This window comes from Erythranthe guttata, chromosome 3 (assembly GCF_056151865.1).
Source record: "Erythranthe guttata isolate IM_541 chromosome 3, IM_541, whole genome shotgun sequence".
In the NCBI taxonomy this organism is placed as follows: domain Eukaryota; kingdom Viridiplantae; phylum Streptophyta; class Magnoliopsida; order Lamiales; family Phrymaceae; genus Erythranthe; species Erythranthe guttata.
Window position 1 is genome coordinate 13729540 of NC_142535.1, and position 20302 is coordinate 13749841.

The following is a 20302-nucleotide window of genomic DNA, read 5'->3' on the forward strand; positions in this document are numbered from 1 at the left end:
AATAATAAATTAGAATGCATGCTTATGATATTAAAACGAAACGAAAAATTAAATAAAAATACGAAAAACAATAAAGCTCGGGTTGCCTCCCGAGAAGCGCTAAGTTTAAAGTCTTCAGCCGGACGTTGCTTCTTTAATTTCAAGCAAAAGTGACCGAGGTCACTTGGCATTCTTCACTCGCTTCCAAATACGGTTTGAGCCGGTTCCGCTTTACGTTGAACGTACGATTTGAATCGCGCTCCTTTATTTTGACCACCTCGTGAGGAAGAATTTTTTGGACAATAAACGGCCGCGACCACTTTGATTTGCGCTTCCTTGGAAATAACCAAAGACGGGATTTGCACAATAACACCAATTGTCCTTTGTGCAATTCCTTTTTTATTTTCTCCTTACGACCACAATAGCTTGACTCATCCTTCTCTCGTAACTTGCTCGAGTCTTTGGGCGGCAACATCTTCCTTGCATTCTCATCGTCGTTAAGACCTCGACTCGTATGACTTTCTCTCGGAGGATTTAAAAGTGAGTCCATGAAATAAACTTGCTCCGTCCGATTCCCGTTTCCGCCATCATCTCCTGCACTCAAAGATGCTTTCCCATTGTCCAAGATCGAAACATCAAACTTTTCATTATTTGTAAAATCCATAAGCTCAATAGCAAAACAATCATTATTATCACATGGATTTTTATTAGCACTAAAAACATTGAATTTGATTGTTTGATCATGCACAGTCATTGTAAGATCACCACAAGCACAATCAATGAGAGTTTTCGACGTGGCTAAAAACGGTCTCCCTACGATAAGAGGTATCTCCCTATCCTCATCTATATCTAGTATAACGAAATCAACAGGGAAGATAAATTTATTGACTTTCACTAGCACATTCTCTAAAATACCTTTTGGGTAAACTAAAGATCTATCGGCTAATTGAAGAGTTATAGCCGTCGGTTCAATTTCTCCTAACCCAAGATTTTTAAAAGTAGAGTACGGCATAAGATTAATGCTAGCACCTAAATCAATGAGCGATCTAAAATTTTTACCTCCTATAGTACAAGGAATAGTAAACTTACCTGGATCGCCGAGTTTTTGTGGAAGAGGCCGAGTAAGAATTGCACTAATTTGCTTCGTGAGTTGGATCATCTCGTTCCCTTGCAATTTCTTACTTTTCTTCACGAGGTCCTTGAGGAACTTCACCCACTTTGGCATCTTTTGAAGTGCTTCAATGAAAGGAATATTTATGCGAATTTCCTTCAACTTGTCCAAAAATCTTTGATATTCGGCATCGAGCTTCTTCTTTATAAACTTTTGAGGGTAAGGAATTGGAGGGACTTGTGAAGGCACTGTTGATGGTGGCTCTTCATGAGTTGATTCTTTTTCCTCATTCACTTTCGGCTTCTCGATTACCGTGTTTCTCTTCTCTTTTCGTGGGGCTTCCTCCAATTGCTTACCGTTCTTCAAGGTGACCGCTTGGCACGTCTCGACCTCGATCTTTTTCGTTAGCAATCTTTGTGGATATGGGATTGGCTCGACCCATTCGGCTACAATGACTTGCGGCTTTATTTGAATTTCTTCCCTTTTGTCGATCTTGACATCGATAGCTTGGCACGTCTCGAACTTTTGATTTCGAGGATCTTCCGTATTCGACGGCAATGCTCCCGGCGGGCGTTTCTCTTGATTCACAATGAATTGAGCGAATTGATTCTCCAAATTCCGCAGCGAGACTTGGGTAGCGGTCATGAATTGGGCCAAAATCTCATCCGTGCTTGATTTTTGGGCCGGTGGATTGTTGCCTTGAAAACTTTGTTGAGGAGGGGCTTGATTTTGGAATTGACCTTGAGGTCTTTGATATCCTTGGCCTTGTTGATTTCCTCCATATTGCCCTTGTGATCTCCACCCTTGATTTTGGAATTGGCGAGGCGCGTTGGTGACGTAGTTGAGCGATTCTACATCTTGTTGGCATTGGAGCGTGTAGTGATTTCCACCGCAAATTTCACAACATGGAGAATCAACGGCTTGGACTTGTTGTGGTGGACTTGCTTTGATGTGCTGTAGAAGGAGTTGATTTTGTTGAGCAATTTGGGTCACTTGGGCTTGAAGGGCCGTAATTGCATCTAACTCCAACACTCCGGGAACTTTCTTGGCTCCACTAACCGTCCTCTCGCTTGACTTGGCAAACCGATTTTGTGCAATTTGATCCAACATGATAAATGCATCCGGTATCGACTGACTCATAAAATTACCTCCGGTTGATGCATCTAAGACCGTTCGTGCATTCTCGTTAATCCCTTGGTAGAAGATGTGGATTTGCCGCCATTGTTCGACTCCATGTGTTGGACACTGCCGCAAAAGAGTTTTAAATCTCTCCCATGCCTCGTATAATTGCTCGCCTTGCTCTTGGACAAAATTGTGAATTTCTCGTCGGATTCTCTCGTCCTTCTCGGGTGAGCTATAGACTTTCATGAAAAGGTTGAGGAGTTGAGGCCACGACGAGATAGAGTGGGGGGCTTGGGACATCAACCACTGGCGAGCTCTTCCTTGTAGGGAGTGCTTGAAGAGAATTAATTGAAGCGCCTCTTGGGAAACGCCGTTTTGACGGTGGGAATTACAGGTATCTAGAAAATTGACAATGTGAAGATGGGGATCTTCACCTGCCAACCCACTAAATAGCCCGTTATTTTGGAGCATCGTCAAAAGGCCTTGCTTGATCTCAAAATTGTGCGCCTCAATGGGTGGATATTGGATGCTCGGGCGGAATCCGTCTAGAGTTGGGATTATGTAATCTTGAAGTGCTCGTGGACGAACTGCTGGCTGTGCTGGAAGTTGAGGGGGAGGGTCTTGCACTTGGTTTCCGTTGGCCTCGAGTAAATTACCAGCGGCCCTGCGTTCTTCGTTCTCCATTATATTATTTGCGCGTTGAATTCTCCTAGCGGCTCGAAAAGTGCGTTCAATTTCGGGATCAAACGGTTCTCTAGCAAAATTGAGTCTCCTGCGCATACAACGTACCTAAAACAAAAATAAAATAAAACGAAAATTAAATGGGTGAATTGTGAAAATTGTTCAAATCTAGAGCTAGAATAAAATAAATAATTAAAATATTCCCCGGCAACGGCGCCAAAAACTTGTTGGTCGAAAACCTACACGCAAGTGCACGTATCGTACAAGTAATATAGTGGACAATTAAGTCCGGATATCGAACCCACAGGGAATATTTAATTATCTAATCCTAGACGCTAAATTCTACCAATTATTATCAAGCCCACCCTACACAGTCGACTTTAGAGAGAATTAACTAAAATAAATTAAAAAGCAAATTAAAACGACAAAGCAAGAAAGCAAATTAAACACGAAGATTTATCAGAGTAAACAAGCCTAGGATTTTATTCTTCCCCCTATGTGATTATTATTCCCCCAATTCTTTTAATTATTCAAGCAATTAACCGGGATTATTAACCTGAGATGCTAAAATAATCATAACCCGCTTCCGCGTGTATTACAATTCTAATATTCTAGATTCAATTACTATATTCCTATGCAATTAATTCTAGAACACAGCATTAAGCACAAATCTCAATAATGGCTACCTAAGAGATTAACTATATTCCTATGTTAATACCACAAAGGCTCTTCTACCACAGTTCTAATTATTAACCCGATCTTCCGATTCATGCGATTAACAATAACATAAAAGCGCATAAAGTGGCCAGTTTCATGAACTTAATAAAACAAGTAGAAGAAATAATCCGGAATTAAAACTTGCATAAAATCATAGAAAAGGGTTCATAAATCCCACATAGGGTTCCAAATAAAATCCTAGAAATAAGAAATTTAGCTACTCATGATTAAAGGAAAAACACAAATAAAATAAGTCATAAACGATAAATCTATGCTTAGAGTCTTCGAATTCTTCGTCTTCGTTATTGCTTTGTTGCTCTCCAAATTGCGTAAAAAGAATCCCCAATTGTGTGCTTGGTTTGGTCTTATATAGGGTGAAGAACTTGGGGAAGAAGGCAGTTTCCTTGTGCAATTAAAATCCCTTTACTGCGCTGTTTCGGGGTCTCGGACGGCCGTCCCATAATTTGAACTAAAACTCGGACGGCCGTCCGAGCTTTAAATTTCCAGATTTTGGTTTTTTTCACTTTTGGCCCATATTTTCTCCAAAATTACAGTTTTGACCCCATACTTTTCCAATTCTTCAATTTATACCTGAAATATAATAAATCGACTTTTTAAGCACCAATTATCGTTAAAACACACCAAAAGCTCAAATAAAAAGATACGATAAAGTGTAAAAATATACACTTAACAATTACTCATAAAATATTTCAAATATTAATTCTTAAAACACAAACTATAAGAAACAATTGATGGAGATATAATTAGTGGAGTGCGTCATAGTAAATGCTACGATATGCCTAAGTAAGAAAGTATTTACTACTGTTGTTTACCGTAGCAAAGTTTTTGTCACGCCCGTTTCTGTAATGGCGCAAATTCTTAACAATTTTTTTTATACGAATTTAGTTTATTTGGCCTACGGTTAAAAGCCGTAGTGAAAATCCATGTTTCCACTAGTGTGTAGGTGATTCCAAATTTCCTAAGCACAAATTAAAATGAGGATAAATTACAACTGCCCCTAAGGTAATGTTTATTTATGAAAAATCCCCTTATGTCTCAATAACTACATCCATTTCATGTAATTTGAAGATTACTTACAGTAACACCCTTTTGTAGGGGGTTGATGTAAGAAATTTACAAACTCAAAAGGGCTAGATGTAATTTCTCAATAAGAAGATGTTTGTTTGTAATTACTCTTTATTTCGGGGAGGTGGATGTAATTTACCCAAAAATGAATGAGGTCTGGCCTAGGGAATGCTGCATTTTAAAATTTTAGGGTAAGGTGGATTCCAGTTGGATAAGGTGTTGTTGTGCAATCAAGGATGAAAGAAAGTGGTCTGTGTTGTATATTTTCAGTTGCATGGGGGTCAAATAGTCAGACCGGATTGTAATAAAAATATTATTAATCGTAATATGATAATATAAAAGATTTATATTTTTTTATGCCTCATAAAACAGCTCCAATACTCCGTAGAATTATTACTCTAATTTATTTTCTTATTCTTTTTTATTTTATTTTTATAAACATTATTGGAGATATTAATATTATTATTAAATGATACATTTCACTAACAACTTAAGTTTTTGGGTGAAATAGTCATTGAACAAATATTATATTAATTGTAATTAATTTTGTAACGGTGACAAAAAGGAAAGATAGAATTTTATCACTAAAACAATACTTTGTTTTGTTAAATAAGAAACTTTCTAAATAAAATATACGACCAAAATCTAATAAATTTAATACATGATGTAATTTAAAGAATCAAACATGTTATTAACTACAAAACTATTAATTATTAAGGAATTAATTTAATTTAGTATGATCCACTCCAATCCAATACGTGTAAGCAAATGAGGTCTAAGGCCCCGTTTGGTTGCCAAAATAAGTCAAGATTAACTAATTAATTGGACTTAATATGATGTTTGGTTAACCTTACTATTTTCCGGGCCGACCCGCGAAAATAGTTTTATCATGGCTAATATGGGCTTATGGGGGGATAACTAGTTGGGTCTCCTGAGGTCCAACTTAATAATCGAGCTCTGATAATAGCCCCTAAAGACCGAAGTGCACTATTTTTAATTTAATTCTTTTCCTTTTTAGAGGAATAGACGTAGATTTTATAAGGCATATCTTGCCAACGATAAAGGAAGGGTAAAACCCTCGTTACAGGTGAGATTATTTGCCTCTGCGAGGGCATTAGTTAAAAAATCACAAGATTGAAAACGAGGGAACAAGTGAAAGCAATCTTCTAGAAAAACGCCAAACTTGGCAGCAGACTTTCTTCTATCTCGGAGAGATTACATTACCTGCAAACAATCATCCTCTACAATAATTGACGTCCACCCAACCTCACTCGCATGGTGGATTTGAGCTCATCATTTTTTTTATTAACAAAAATTTGAAGTCATTTGAAGTGCATTGAGTAAACTTTCATTATTGTCTAATAATTCACGAATTCCATATAAGAAATGTAAACTAAATTACGCTAAGTATATATTACTAAATCGACCTGTAAAATACTGTTAACAACGTTCGAACTCAAACAAATCACAACGCAATATCTTGTTCCACCTATCTATTATTGTCATTGTGGAAGACCAATTAGTCAACTAAGTTGTGATAATTACTCATTATATTTCCTTTTTTCCTTTATTTTTTTTGACCTTTTTTTATCTTTTTTTTATCTTCTTTTTTTTTTTTTTTTTTTTTTTTTTTTTTTTTTTTTTTTTTTTTTTTTTTTTTTTACTTTTTGCCCTTAAAAAATGGCTATTATGTGACTTTTTGAAAAAAACAAGGCATCTTAATGTCATGGCTACTAATTACTATAATTAGAAGTGAACGATTTTAAAGAGATTAGCATAAAGTTGAGGCATCTCTTTGTAAATAGAAACAGGATTAGCATAACATAATTAGTGGGGATGATGAAGTATTAGAAGGGATGGCCATGGCAGGGGCAGACCCAGGGGTTTCGGGGGCTAAAAATATTTTAATTTGGGGGCTAAAATACATAAACTAATAGATACATAACATAATAATATAAAATAATAATAAAAAATTGTAATTTTTTTTTTCCTCCAAGACACAGTGTGGGTCCGCCCATGGCCATAGGGCGGGTTTTGGAAAACTCGCACCTGCGCCCCCGCTAGTAAAAAAATTCACCGGTAACCCGTTCCATTCTCATTCTAGGTCTGATTTTATTAAACTAGCCACCGCCTCATATAAAACATGTCCCGTACACGCTCCGCCCTGGACCCGTAAAAAAATATAATTTTTTGCATATTTATAGTTTATTTAATTAAAATATCTCTAAAAATTAGTATTTATAATATAAAATATATATAAAACTAATAAACATATATAAATGGGTTGAATACGGGGTGGATAATGGTCCATATGTTCAAAATCAGTAACCCCGTGCCCGCTACGGGTGAAAATTTCAAACCCATAACCGCCTCATTATCTAACAGGACCGGGAGTACCTAGTAAATCTGGGGCGAGGCGAAACAGGTTAAACTGCCATCCCTGGATATTAGAAAATAAAACTTTAAAGTCATATATTGTTATCTCCATTTCATATTATATTGCCGATTATGAATTCTCTTAAATATTTAAAAAAAAAACATGAATGTTAGAGAAATGTACTTTTATTAAAAAAAAAGTTATCAAATATGTATTTCACCATTATATATGAAAGGTAATAATTGAGAAATATATAATAAATAAATTATTGAAAATCTCTAAAGTGATATGAAATAATTTTGTCTTTTTATTTAAAAATATAATTTATTTGAAACTAAAAGAGCAAACACAGACCTCAATAAGATTTAATAACCCCATGTACCTTTGAAATGTAGTATTTTGGTATTTGTACCCTCAAAAAATGTTAATAACACTTCAAATCCTCCAAACACAAGAAATCATACCAAACACATCTCTAAAGAATTTTAAAAAGGTAATGGATGTAATTTAATATTTTTAATGATATATATTTATCAATCCATTCAAAACTATTATGCACAAAAAGAAAAATATATTTCATCAAGATATTAAAAGAAAATTGACAAAACATATTTTACAAAAAACGAAAGGAAAGGAAAAAAAATCTTTCAAACTATTTTGTTATCAATTTATCTTAAAATCATATTTCTTCCAAATATTTTCACTAATTAGAGACAAAACATCCGTCAATTGAATAATTTAATGATTTTTTCTCTCTAATTTTTTCTGTAATTCGATGTGATTTTTGTTTATCCGCATTTTGAACGCTCGAAATTATATTGGAGGTAAAAGAAAATAACAATTTAATTTGTTATTTTACACCTTGGCAATAAAAAAACCAATAAAAGTGAAATTATCCTCATTAAATTTCAAATATTCATTCAAGGTGCATTGTGATTTATTTATTGTGTTTCGAGGGTTCAAAATGCTATTTAATTATTTTGAAGGTGCAAAGTGTTAAAATACTATATTTTAAGGGTGCAAAGTGAAATTAAGTCCCTAAAAAAAACCATATTTTCCGAAAGAGGAAAGATAGAGAAAGCCGTTCGCTTTTCCCAACATAGGAAATATCAATTCCGCAAATGCAAAAAAAAAAGACAGATAAAAATCTGGAAATGGGGTTTCTACTTTCTCAAGATACATTGTTCTCCACATTCTTGATTTTCACAAGTGTGAAGTGTGTGTTTCTCCATTCATAATTAATTCACACAAAATTATAAAATTAAATAATAAATTTATTATTATTAATTTTTTATTTTGATTTATTTGGTGAATGGTAATAATTAATGAAATGTCGGATCTTTATGGAAGCAATGAATCTGAAGAAGATATTTCTTCTTTTCTTCAAATACTTCTCCAGAATCCCTCGTCTTCAGCTCCTCCAACCACCGCTCCTCCGGCTGCCGGCGAGTTTTTCATCGCCGGAGAGGCGGTGCCGGTGCCGGAGCCTTCCTCCGGCATCGATATCTCCGACCCCAGCTGCTTCTTTGGAAGAGATTATGATGGACTAAACCCTTCTAGCAGTGTCAAGAACCTTGCTTCCAGCTCCGAGGTACATGAAATTCACTTTTTATTTTTATTTTTATTTTTGTTTATTTATTATATATATTTTTTATTTTTATTTTATTTTTGTCTAAAAATATGTTGTAAATTTAGAGCTTTTTAAATTTTGGGATTTGACAAAAAAAATAAAAAAAAATTGGGATTTGCAATTTGCTGTTTTTAATAAGTAAAATATGAATTTCATCTTGATTACTAGTTTCTCTACTTGGATTTTGGTGGCTTGAATTCAACATTTTATTTTTATTCCCTCTGTTTCACATACGGTAGAACTTGGATAAATTAGTAACCTTGCGTAAATAATAACTTTTCTGGTCCCGACTTGGTAAAAACATACTAAATTATTAATTTAATAATTTAATATTTCACTAAATTAATAGAATTTTATTAGTTCCAACTGTATCAATTTATAGAGGCGTAACTGTAGTGTGCTTAAGATTTTGGCACATATTATGAAAAATATGTAATATGCATGAATTCAGAAGAAAAAAAAAAGAACTAAATTACCCTTTCTTATTATTTATGTTTCTAATAGTTCTCTCTCCATTAAGAGCATGAGTGCAAAATAATGTAATAAACGCGTCATTGGAAATTTAGTGACTTATAATATGAAACCAAAAAAAAAAAAAAAATTCTCTAAAGCGACAGTTAATTTGAAACGACTGGACTAATATTTACGAATGGATTGATCTTACTAAAATATATACATTTATTGTTACTCCAAACGCTTCCACTTAGGATTTGTAATTTTAACAAATTTCGACTTTGCTGAGATACGCTGCAAATATAATGTGATCGGTAATCAATTATCTCAATTTTTGAAATTTGTAATATTTTTGGTATACTTTTTTAAATCACTGAAATATATAGGAACCAGAAGGTAGTGATGCACCGGGCAATCCGTCTCTACCGCATTCATCAAAGAGAAGAAGAGCTGCAGAAGTTCATAATTTGTCAGAAAAGGTTCGTCTTTTTTGTTTTGTAATTCGATTTTGGTCTGAATATTATTCTGTTTGTTTGTCTGATCGAGCGATAGCTATTTTGTACAGAGGAGGCGAAGTCGCATTAACGAGAAGCTCAAGGCACTTCAAAATCTAATTCCAAATTCTAATAAAGTAATTGTTTCATAAATGCATCCAATTTAGCTTCTTTTTTTTCATAAATGTTTCATAAATACATTTTCTTTTATCTAATCTGCACGGAATTCATTGAGGTTTTTTTTTTTTTTTTAATACGGTAGACCGACAAGGCGTCGATGTTGGATGAGGCCATTGAATATCTGAAACAGCTTCAACTCCAAGTTCAGGTATTCATTTTTATTCCCTTAAAACGTATGTTTGTACGATTTCGAAGTGACATATTTAATCTTGATGATTAGAATATTCTGTTTCGCCCAGCACCGGAGATTTTAAATGTCTCTCTCTCTCTCTCTCTCTCTCTCTCTCTCTCTCTCTCTCTCTCTCTCTCTCTCTCTCTCTCTCTCTCTCTCTCTCTCTCTCTCTCTCTCTCTCTCTCTCTCTCTCTCTCACACACACAACTTGATAAATATATACGAATCAATCACATTTGCAGATGTTAACAATGAGAAACGGATTAAGTTTACACCCTGGCTATTCACTCGGATCGTTGCAATCAATGTTAGCACCCTCATCAGACGGATTGGAGTTGAACGAGCAGAACAACGCGTTGCTCAATGCAAATAGAGGGGCGGGCCCACTTACCTCCGACCAAGATTTTTTCATCCAACATAATAATAATAATCTCGAACCCACCAATCAGAGTTCCTCGAACAACCAGCCAATGCTCGTGCCCTCCACTTCAAATACCCCACCTAGTTTAGTGCCACATCTGATGCAAAATCATTATGGATTGCTTAACCATTTTGCCTCCGGAAAGGTATTATTAATTAGTACCGTTCGAAAACTCGAGTCTGAGTAATCAATTAAATCTCTTACAAGTTACATCAGATATAACTTCTTTTTTTTTTTTTTAATTTGTGCAGGATATTTGTAGGGACGATAATACATTGTCTCGATTGCAATTAGATAGGAGTTATAACTCGGGGAACAATTCATCGCCGGGGGTTTCTTCGTAGCTAGTAAAAAATAAATGATTGCAAAGGGTCTTAGGTATTGTGATTTAATAATTTTCTTCTAATTATTGAATTATAATTATTTTTTTTTATTTTTTTTTTAATTTTTTATTTTCTCCAGTTTATAGATGAACATACATAAATTGTTGGGGATGTTTCACTTTCAAGATTTGAGATGATTATTGTCAAATTTATGCTGGAAAGTCTAATATGAATGTGGCCTGTTTTTGTTACTGAAAAACATATTTGGTGGCAACAAAGGCCCACTTTTTTGGCGGCCCATTTGTTTTTTTTTTCCCTATATATATTGTGTATGTTGTATATGTATAACTATAAGGGTTAAATACAAATTTTGCCCATGTCTATCACTAGTGTTGCATATATATCATTTTACTATAAAATGTGACCCCTCAACTGTTTGGTCAACCATCTAATCTCTAACACAGTTAGTTTAAGTATTGTAGTTACGCTTTCACCCTTATATTTATATGATATAAACAAGCATTTTTTGTCTTTATGAATTCACCAATTTTCTTACTTTATTACGTAACACTCTGTTTGGAATTTAGAAAAATGTGCCATGTTGTGTTTGGACGTAAAAAATGAAATGCGTAAATTTTAAGAATTAAACCTCCGAGAAGATTTTTAAATCGATAATTTTTGGCCTGAAGATGAAATTATAAAATTTCAGAAATTTAAAAAGAATTTAAAAATATTAGCCAAGGAAACTAATTTTTTTGGGTGAAATTTTAGGTTGTGGAAAATAAAATTAGGGAATAAACATGAAGAAAAAATTTTGGGAGTAAATTGAGTACAAGAGAAAAAGAAAGAGACATACCTTTTGTGCACAATTGGAGGGGCAATTTCCACGAAATTGTCCAACATCTAGTGTAGTGGACGGTCAACTTTGAAAAATGGTAGTGTCTTTAACATGGCTTGACGATAGGGGCCACATTGTCTCATTCTATAGTACATGGGATATATACGACAACAGTGATAGTACATGAGTGTAATTTGTATTTCATTAATTAAATTAATTTTACACACTTCTCTAGATTTGATTCATTCAAAATAAAATTTACAACGGTTGGGCACGAACTATTATTTTACCCCGTGCCTCTAAATACTTCGGACCAGTTCTAGCTAGTAGCTACAGTTCACTCGGTGTGGCATCGTATAAACGAATATGAATATATGTATTTTTTTTGCCCATATCATTCAATTTCACATCATTTCTCATGTTTTGGAAACAGAAAAATAGAAACGGTAAATTACAATCAATTCCATGAGATAAAACGTAACTATAAGAACCCTTTTTTGGGGGAGAAATTACATCCCGCTCTCATACTTTGTAAATTTTACATTCACCTTTTATCTGAAAGGATGCTAATGTAAAAAATCTAGAATTTACACGAAGATGCATGCAATTATAAATGGAAGGATGATGGATTTTTTGTAAATAAACATTACCTCTTGGAGCAATTCTAATTTACCCTAGAAACGGAATCCATATTCATCACGAACATGCATGCATATGTACAGGGGCGTACCTATGAGTATGCTCAGGGATCGGGTGCCCCCCCCCCCCCCCCCCCCCCCACAAATTTTTTTCCCCTTATTTTAATTTATTATTTATATATTAGTTAATACACTTTCGCTCTCCAGACTTCAAATTTTATACACTTTAGTCTATAATAAAAATTCTATTAAATAATTCTATATTCTAGCCCCCAAGAAAAAATTCCTGGATCCGCCCCCTGCGCATGTAGGGGTGGTAAACAAGCCGAGCCGATGCGAAAAAAGCTCGAACTCAAACCTGAGTTTTCTTACGAGCCGAGCTCGAGTCAGTTGTTAGATGTCCGTGAGCTCATGAGTTAGCTCGCGAGCCTTATTTATTAATTTTATCTTTTTAATTATTTTTTTTATATATTATTTTTTATTTCAATAATGTATAATAATATAAAATATTATAAAAATAAATTTTAAATATTACAAAATATATATAATTACAGTTTAGTTTTTATTTTGTATTTTATAAAAACATTTTTTAATAATAAGGAAATAATAAATAAAAAATATTTTAAAAACAACAAAATAAACTTGGGCTTGAACTCGACAAAAGGACACGAGCCCGAGCTCGAGCCAAAAAGTATGGAACTCAACGAGCTCAAGCAGGAGCCAGATAAAAGAGACGAGCTCGAGCTCGTCTGATTCACAGCCCTAGTCGCCTAGTGGCATGGTATGGGAAGCTGGATCTTTTATTGTCAAATTGCATTCATTTTTTCATATTTTAAATGATACATGAGATGTGTGACACGTGTCTGCGTGCATGGCATAATGTACATATATGGATGACATGTGCACACATTTCCTCTGAACATGGAATATGTTTATTCTGAGAATTATAGATCCAATCGATCAATTCGATTGATCCCCAATATATTTTCATTAGTCAAAAGTAAAAAAAAGAAACCAGGGAGGAACATCGATTGAATAGATTAACCATTTGGATCATTTAATTAACACTTTTGAAAAAGAAAAAAAAAGTCAATTATTCGCAAGTTATACATGAGTAAAATTTTAACTTTTTAATGTTTCAACATTTCGGACAAAGTATTATGTGTTGGGACCCATGCATGATATTTTATAGGTTATTTTACAATTTTTTAAAAAAGTTAGAAACATATTTGAATTGTAAATACTTAAATATTTTTGTTGCCTTTTCAATTATTTACACAATTTAGTGATTAATTGTGAATTTTATAATCTATCGAACTAATCTATGTATTCAGATTTGCTTCTTTATACTAGCAAACCAATTTGAACGATATTTAACCAATGATCTCATATAAATATCTAGTAATTTAATTTGATTGTCATCCACAAATTTAGTTACATATAATTTTTCGTCGTCACTAATGGTCAATAATATAACCTACATAATTCCTCTAGCACCAACTTCTTATCTATATATCAAATTATCAATCACCAACGAGGGTTGGTTTCGGCACCAGGTTCATGTCCGCATTGCAACAGATCGTTGAGTCACCAGAATTTATATTCCTTCGTCAAATAATAATCGAACCAGGAATTAGAGACCCATAGAACAAGAAATTTCAACTTTTTATATAAATTATCAATCACCGAAACAATTTAATAAATAAAAAACCACCAAATTAAAAAAAGAAAAAAAAAAAGAAAAAGTGGCTAAGAAAAATACTATCACCTACCAACATTAAAAAGCAACAATGATTATTAATCCATATTGGACCAAAGAATCCACTAAAGAGGAAAAAGAAACCAAAAAAGAAATTTAAAAATGATTGAATAAAATATCTATCACCAAATTCACATTACATTAATGGTAGTAAGCAAATTAGTCCAAAAGCACTACTTAATTAGTCATAAGCTAGTTAATTTGTCAGTATTCCAACAATATTATATACAGTTATTAAATATTATAGTCTAGTCCCCATTAATAGATTCGTATATCGAAATGGTCCTTTCTCCATTTTGAACTAGTCCCATCATCACAGCTTGCACCACCACCCCCCACCACCGCCCCCCTCAGCCCCACTACCACTGGCCCGAGTGTCGTCTTCTCTGTTAATTACCTCCCATCAATCATATGAGTGAGAGTCAAGAAGATTGAGGGAGGAGAGAGAGAGAGAGAGTTAGAGAGAGAAAGAGAGAGAATATGTCTGATGGGAGTCCAGCTTTTCTGAACGACGAGCTTTCCAAACGGACCTCGATTTTCGGGCTTCGTTTGTGGGTCATCGTCGGAATCTGCGTCGGCGCCGCCATCGTCATCCTGCTCTTCCTCATCTCACTCTGGTTCACCTCCAGACGGAACAAGAAATCCCCGCCGCCGCCGCCGCCGTCGGCCCGCAAGAACCCCGCCATCATCCCGAGCGTGTCCAGGGAAATCCAGGAAATCCGGGTCGACCCGAGCCGAAACCCGGAGGCCCACCCGTTTCCGGAGCCCGACCCGAGTGCGGACCGGAACAGGATCCACATAGAGAGCGGCAAGGGGAACCGAATTGCGTACCCGGAGAAGGCAGTCGGCGGGCCTGGTTCCGGGTCGGGCGAGGCCCGGCCCGGGGCAGAGGGGGTATCCGGGCCGGAGGTGTCGCATTTGGGGTGGGGCCACTGGTACACGTTAAGAGAGCTCGAGGAGTCAACGAATGGTTTTGCTGATGAAAATGTGATTGGTGAAGGTGGTTATGGAATTGTATACAGAGGTGTATTGGATGATAATTCTACTGTTGCTGTCAAAAATTTACTTAATAACAGGTATTATTTTTCCCTCTTTTTTTCTTTTAATTTAATTTAATTTTTTTTAATAAATTTAATTTGCTTAGTGTGATTGTGAATTTTGAGAAATTAGTGGTTGAATTTGGATATATGCTTTTCGATTGTTTATTTAAATATCTACTAACTAATTATTTAGTTTAGTTAGTTAGATGTTCGGTTCTTGTATTAAATGTAATATTAAAATTGTTAAAACATAGTATTAAATGTGATTTCTCGATGACATACGTAAATTGACAATAATTATATCCGGCGATTTGTAGTATTTTTTAGATAGAATTGTCTCTTTTTTGTCACAAATTGTAAAATTAATCGACGGGTGGTGCATTTAATTGCAGGTTTCAACCGTTTTTTATTGGTTAGTACTTAGTAGCATTTAATTGCAAGTTTCAACTGTTTTTTCAAGCGAGATTAAATTAATTTAAATCTTACTTATCGTACTATCGTATATTGTACATGTTACCGACTCCTAGTATTTAGTTAATTGGACTTAATAGTGGAGCAACCGAACGCGGCCTTAGCATAATAAATCATATATTTTGATAGATATGAGTTAAAAGGAGAAATGTATGATCTTTTCTAAAAGCGAAGCCAAATTATCGGGCTCTTTTGATTTGTTTTCTCGGTATGTTTGTTTTTGTCATTTGGGGGTGTTCAATTTTTGGTAAGTCTTTTTTTCAGGGGTCAAGCAGAGAGAGAGTTTAAGGTCGAAGTCGAAGCAATCGGGCGCGTGCGCCATAAGAATTTGGTGAGATTGCTCGGCTATTGTGCGGAAGGAACTCACAGGTAATACTATTTAAACATTAAGATTAACTTTATATAACCATTTGTCTAGCAATTAAACATTTAATCATTTTCGTAAATCGTTTTATGTTGTTCTTCGTACGATATTTTTTTTCCGTTGTTCGTCTAATCAGGATACTCGTGTACGAGTACGTCAACAATGGAAATTTAGAGCAGTGGATTCATGGAGATGTAGGGCCTTACAGCCCTCTTACGTGGGATATTCGTATGAACATCATACTAGGAACCGCAAAAGGGTAAAAACGGAAAAAAAAAAGAATCAATAGTACTAATTCGCATTTTCATTATTAAATTTCCATGATTAACTTTAGAGTATGGTTGGTTAATTTTTTCTCAGGTTGACCTATCTGCACGAGTGCCTCGAGCCAAAAGTCGTGCATCGTGACATTAAATCGAGCAACATTTTATTGGACAAACAATGGAAAGCTAAAGTTTCCGACTTTGGTCTGGCGAAGCTCATTGGCTCCGAAAAGAGTTACATCACCACACGAGTTATGGGCACGTTTGGGTAATTTATCTTCTCTCTCTCTCTCTCAAAAAAAAAAATATAAATTCTTTTTTTGTCGGAGCTATATTATTGAATAAATAAAAGAATAATTAATTAATTATTGTTTTATTCTAGATACGTAGCTCCGGAATACGCGAGTACTGGCATGTTGAATGAGAGAAGTGATGTATATAGCTTCGGAATTCTTATAATGGAAATTCTTACGGGGAGGAATCCAGTGGATTATAGCCGCCCACCGGGGGAGGTATATATATATATATATATATATATATATATATATATATTATTGCAAATATTGGTTTAATAAATTGCTTCCGTATAATATAGTATATATAAACTTGCATGAAATTGGTCGAAAATTGGTAGGTAAACCTGGTTGATTGGCTTAAAGCAATGGTTTCAAATCGGAATTCGGAGGGAGTTTTGGATCCAAAGATACCGGAAAAGCCTTCTTCAAGAGCATTGAAACGAACCCTTTTGGTAGCCTTACGATGTGTGGACCCCAATTCTCAGAAGAGGCCAAAGATGGGTCACGTTGTGCACATGCTCGAGGCCGATGATTTTCCTTTTCGAGATGTAAGTTTTTAGTATAATCTAAAAATTAAAATGCAAATTTCTTGTTGTTGAGTGTATTTTGTTTGCAATTAACCTAGTTTAAATAATAAAAAAAAATTATCGTCTTTTCGACCTTCCTTTTTCAAGCTTAATTGGCCTTTTCATAGTCTCCTTCACAATTGTTGTAGTCAGTGGCGTAGCCAGGATTTTGCGCGAACTTTACATTGTTCAAAATAATAATAAATCTCTATATAAAATACTAGATTTTCAAGAAGTGGTGGGGGCCATGGCCCCCGTGACCCTATTATGGCTGTAGTTAGAAAAAAGTTACTTATGTTTTATTTTATTTTATTTTATTTTATTATTATTAGGATCGAAGAGGCGGAAGGGAAAATGGAAGAACACACCGCGACGGAGTAAAGGAAATGTTTGTAGAGAAGCAGATAACAGAAGCAGGTGATAGTAGTGGATACGAAAGCAGTGTCCAAACCGATAGGTCTTTGTTGAGGAAGCAAGAAACTGATGACGAGCAGTTGTGAAAAGACGCCGCTACCCTCCTCCAAATGTAAATATGGTTGTTTTTGTCTTTGAATATTTATATATTTTATATATCTATATTGAGGAATTATAAGCTACAATATATACTTGTAAGAAGAAAAAATACGATTTATATGTACCTTTCGATGAAGCGGAAATACGTCACGTTTTGATTTTGGCATTTAATTCAATAAGGTCGGGATTAGTTGAAGATATTGGTATTTTTGCGAAATTCGATTATTTGAGTCAATTCTGTGACAATGTTCCACATTTAAAATGTGCTATGCGTTTTGTCTCGTAAGACTGTTTGAGTGTACATTTGAAATATTGCTTAAGTTTACTGCGATATATAGTTGAAGTGACGTACATTTTGTCGAAGAATGCGATTTACTACGAGAGGATTGAACATATGAATTTCAGATTTCATTGTGTATAATATTGAGAAGATTTAGAACACGCAGCTATAGACGTGTACGGTATATTGGGTAAATTTTGCTAGGGTAGTCAGCAAACTACACGAGAAATATAATGTAAATGAGCTTTTAGCAATGATCACCCCTGTGAAACCTCTAATTGCTACAAAAATTCCTATGTTAAAATAATTAGCAAGAACCCCCTATGAAATATAGTCAAAGCCAATAACATCCTTGCGAGTTGATCGTGCGATACACTTGCCTAATATGTGAATGGGGTAAAAATACCCTTAAAATTAGAAGTTTAGATAATAAACCCCAAAATTAATGATAGACATATTTGCGGAAGTCTTTTTTTCTCATAATAATAGTATATCCATATAAAGTATAAAGTACCACCAGATTGGGGTGAACTAGTCGGATCCATCGACCCATTGAACTCGTCAAACCCAAACAAAATCATCCCGCTGAGACCGAATGGATAGACCCATCGATACAATTGAGTCCAGAAAACGGAAAAGATCATCCGGATTGGCCATTTAGGTGTAAGCCGGGTTCAGTTTTTTTTTTTTTTTTTTCTTTTTTAAATACCCATGAAACTCGTTACGCCTTGCCATACAAAACGACGTCGTTTTATTTTTATATATATAATAATAAATTAATAATATGTAATACAAGAATAAAATATCTCTTACATGACACAATTTATATTATAACAACGGGCGTCTCGTTTTGTCTATAGTTGTTTATTTTATTTCAAATTTTGTCTTATAAAACTTTGAATATATTTACTTCTTATTAATGAATTTATGGTTAAAACGTATTAATTTTGATTTATCCTTGACATTTATCATTGACACTATTCATGTTGGTTTCAATTTTAGATTTACGCTTTTCATAGACTTTAATTGCTAAATGGTTTCGCGTAAAACTTATAACTAATTTCGAAAAATAACATGAATAATTATAACGAATTTCGATCCGTGAAGGTTGGGTCCTACTATAAACTTGTCATGGACCCGTCTATTCTATACCCGTCGAAAACTCACAAACTTAGATTGTGGTTTCTGCAAATCAAGAACTGTATTGTATAAAAATGAGTTTTGCTAAAATACGAGGATTTATGACTCGCGCACACTCCAGAAATCATATTTTCATGCCCACTTTGATTAGTATAAATCGTGGACAGTTCAGTTGGGCTCCATCAATTCAATACATCTACCTACTTATCATGACTGGGTCTCCAATTTGCATCAAATGTTATTTTTTATCTATATTTATAGCTAACATATAGTAGGTTGTTAGTTATTTTTAGTAAACTCCAATTTTTTTTTTAACTTTGGTTCGGTGTTACTACACTCCTCATACTTTCGATTGCATCGATTTGTCTTCGTGTACTTGAAAAATTCTCAATCTGACCTCGCTGCTAGTTGTTAGACATTTAACTTTAACACCGTGTGATCTAAGCTCTAAAATTATAAAAACGCCACATCTCCCAGTTTAAATAATTATTAAAGAAAAAAATCAAGACAACGAAAAAACATAGTCCATAACGCCACCCACAATTTTTTTTTTAATTTTATTTAATAACTATTTACACTGGGAGGGGTGGTTTGTTTGTAATTGTCAGACTTAGATCAAACGGTATTGAGGTCAAAGGTCTAAAACCTAACGAAGATGACCACATTGAGACAATTTTTCAAGTACCTGGGAGCAAATCGATGCAATCGAAAATAGAAGGAATAAAGTAATATCGAGCCAAAGTACAAGAGATGAAGTGGAATTTACCCTTATTTTTATTATATTTTCTCCAATCATACCATTTAAATGTGGCTAAACAAATTCCTCCCAAGGCTAATTTTGAATGCCACTCTCCCCACACGAAACAGGTACAAGCTAAATATCGATGGTGCTTCAAAAAACAATCCCGGTATTGGAGGAATCATTAGAGGTTATACACTTATACATGCAATTTTGTTATGGCTTTTGCCAAGAGTATTGGTTCCTTCTACAAATAACAAAGCAAAATGTTGAGCGCTCCATGAATTATTAAAACAAACAAGAGCTATGGAAATCAGTGGTGAATCCAGATTTTTTGCCACGGGTATTCGGAATTGAATGTAGCAAAAAAATATAAATAATATTTAATAAAAATGATGGACCAAAAGTTTACGGGAGTTCGGGTGCGGAGGCCCCGACTTTTTTTTTTCTTAATAGTATACACTTAAGACAATACAAATATGTAAACAAAATTAGAGCTAAAAAAATTGTTTGCAATTTTTTTATAAAAATTTAGGAAAGATTTAGAAAAATAAATGGTGAAAATGTTAAATGAGGGGTAGAAGTTTGCATTTTTAGAATCATGCAAAAAAAAATAGTAAAAAAAGTAAGTGCTGAAGAACATGGTCTA

General features: G+C 34.4%; 2 protein-coding genes across 3 annotated transcripts; both read left to right on the forward strand.

The window, feature by feature from the left end:
* Positions 1 to 8346: 8346 nt before the first annotated feature.
* Positions 8347 to 10967, forward strand: LOC105971306 (uncharacterized). 2 transcript variants are annotated; one of them, XM_088815557.1, is made up of 7 exons: positions 8386 to 8664; positions 9543 to 9635; positions 9722 to 9787; positions 9913 to 9978; positions 10245 to 10568; positions 10675 to 10801; positions 10886 to 10967. In XM_088815557.1, exons 1-6 carry the CDS (start codon positions 8386 to 8388, stop codon positions 10765 to 10767), a joined length of 921 nt encoding a protein of 306 aa, XP_088671683.1. In that variant the 3' UTR covers positions 10768 to 10801; positions 10886 to 10967. The 2 variants fall into 2 exon arrangements, with proteins under 2 accessions (XP_012851608.2, XP_088671683.1); XM_012996154.2 differs by having other exon boundaries at positions 8347 to 8664; positions 10675 to 10967.
* Positions 10968 to 14079: 3112 nt separating this feature from the next.
* Positions 14080 to 17778, forward strand: LOC105971402 (putative serine/threonine-protein kinase At1g01540). The gene is made up of 7 exons (XM_012996256.2): positions 14080 to 15057; positions 15757 to 15861; positions 15993 to 16115; positions 16217 to 16387; positions 16502 to 16631; positions 16754 to 16963; positions 17314 to 17778. The coding sequence occupies exons 1-7, from the start codon at positions 14462 to 14464 to the stop codon at positions 17479 to 17481; spliced, it is 1503 nt and encodes a 500-aa protein (XP_012851710.2). The 5' UTR covers positions 14080 to 14461; the 3' UTR covers positions 17482 to 17778.
* The last annotated feature ends 2524 nt before the right edge of the window (positions 17779 to 20302 follow it).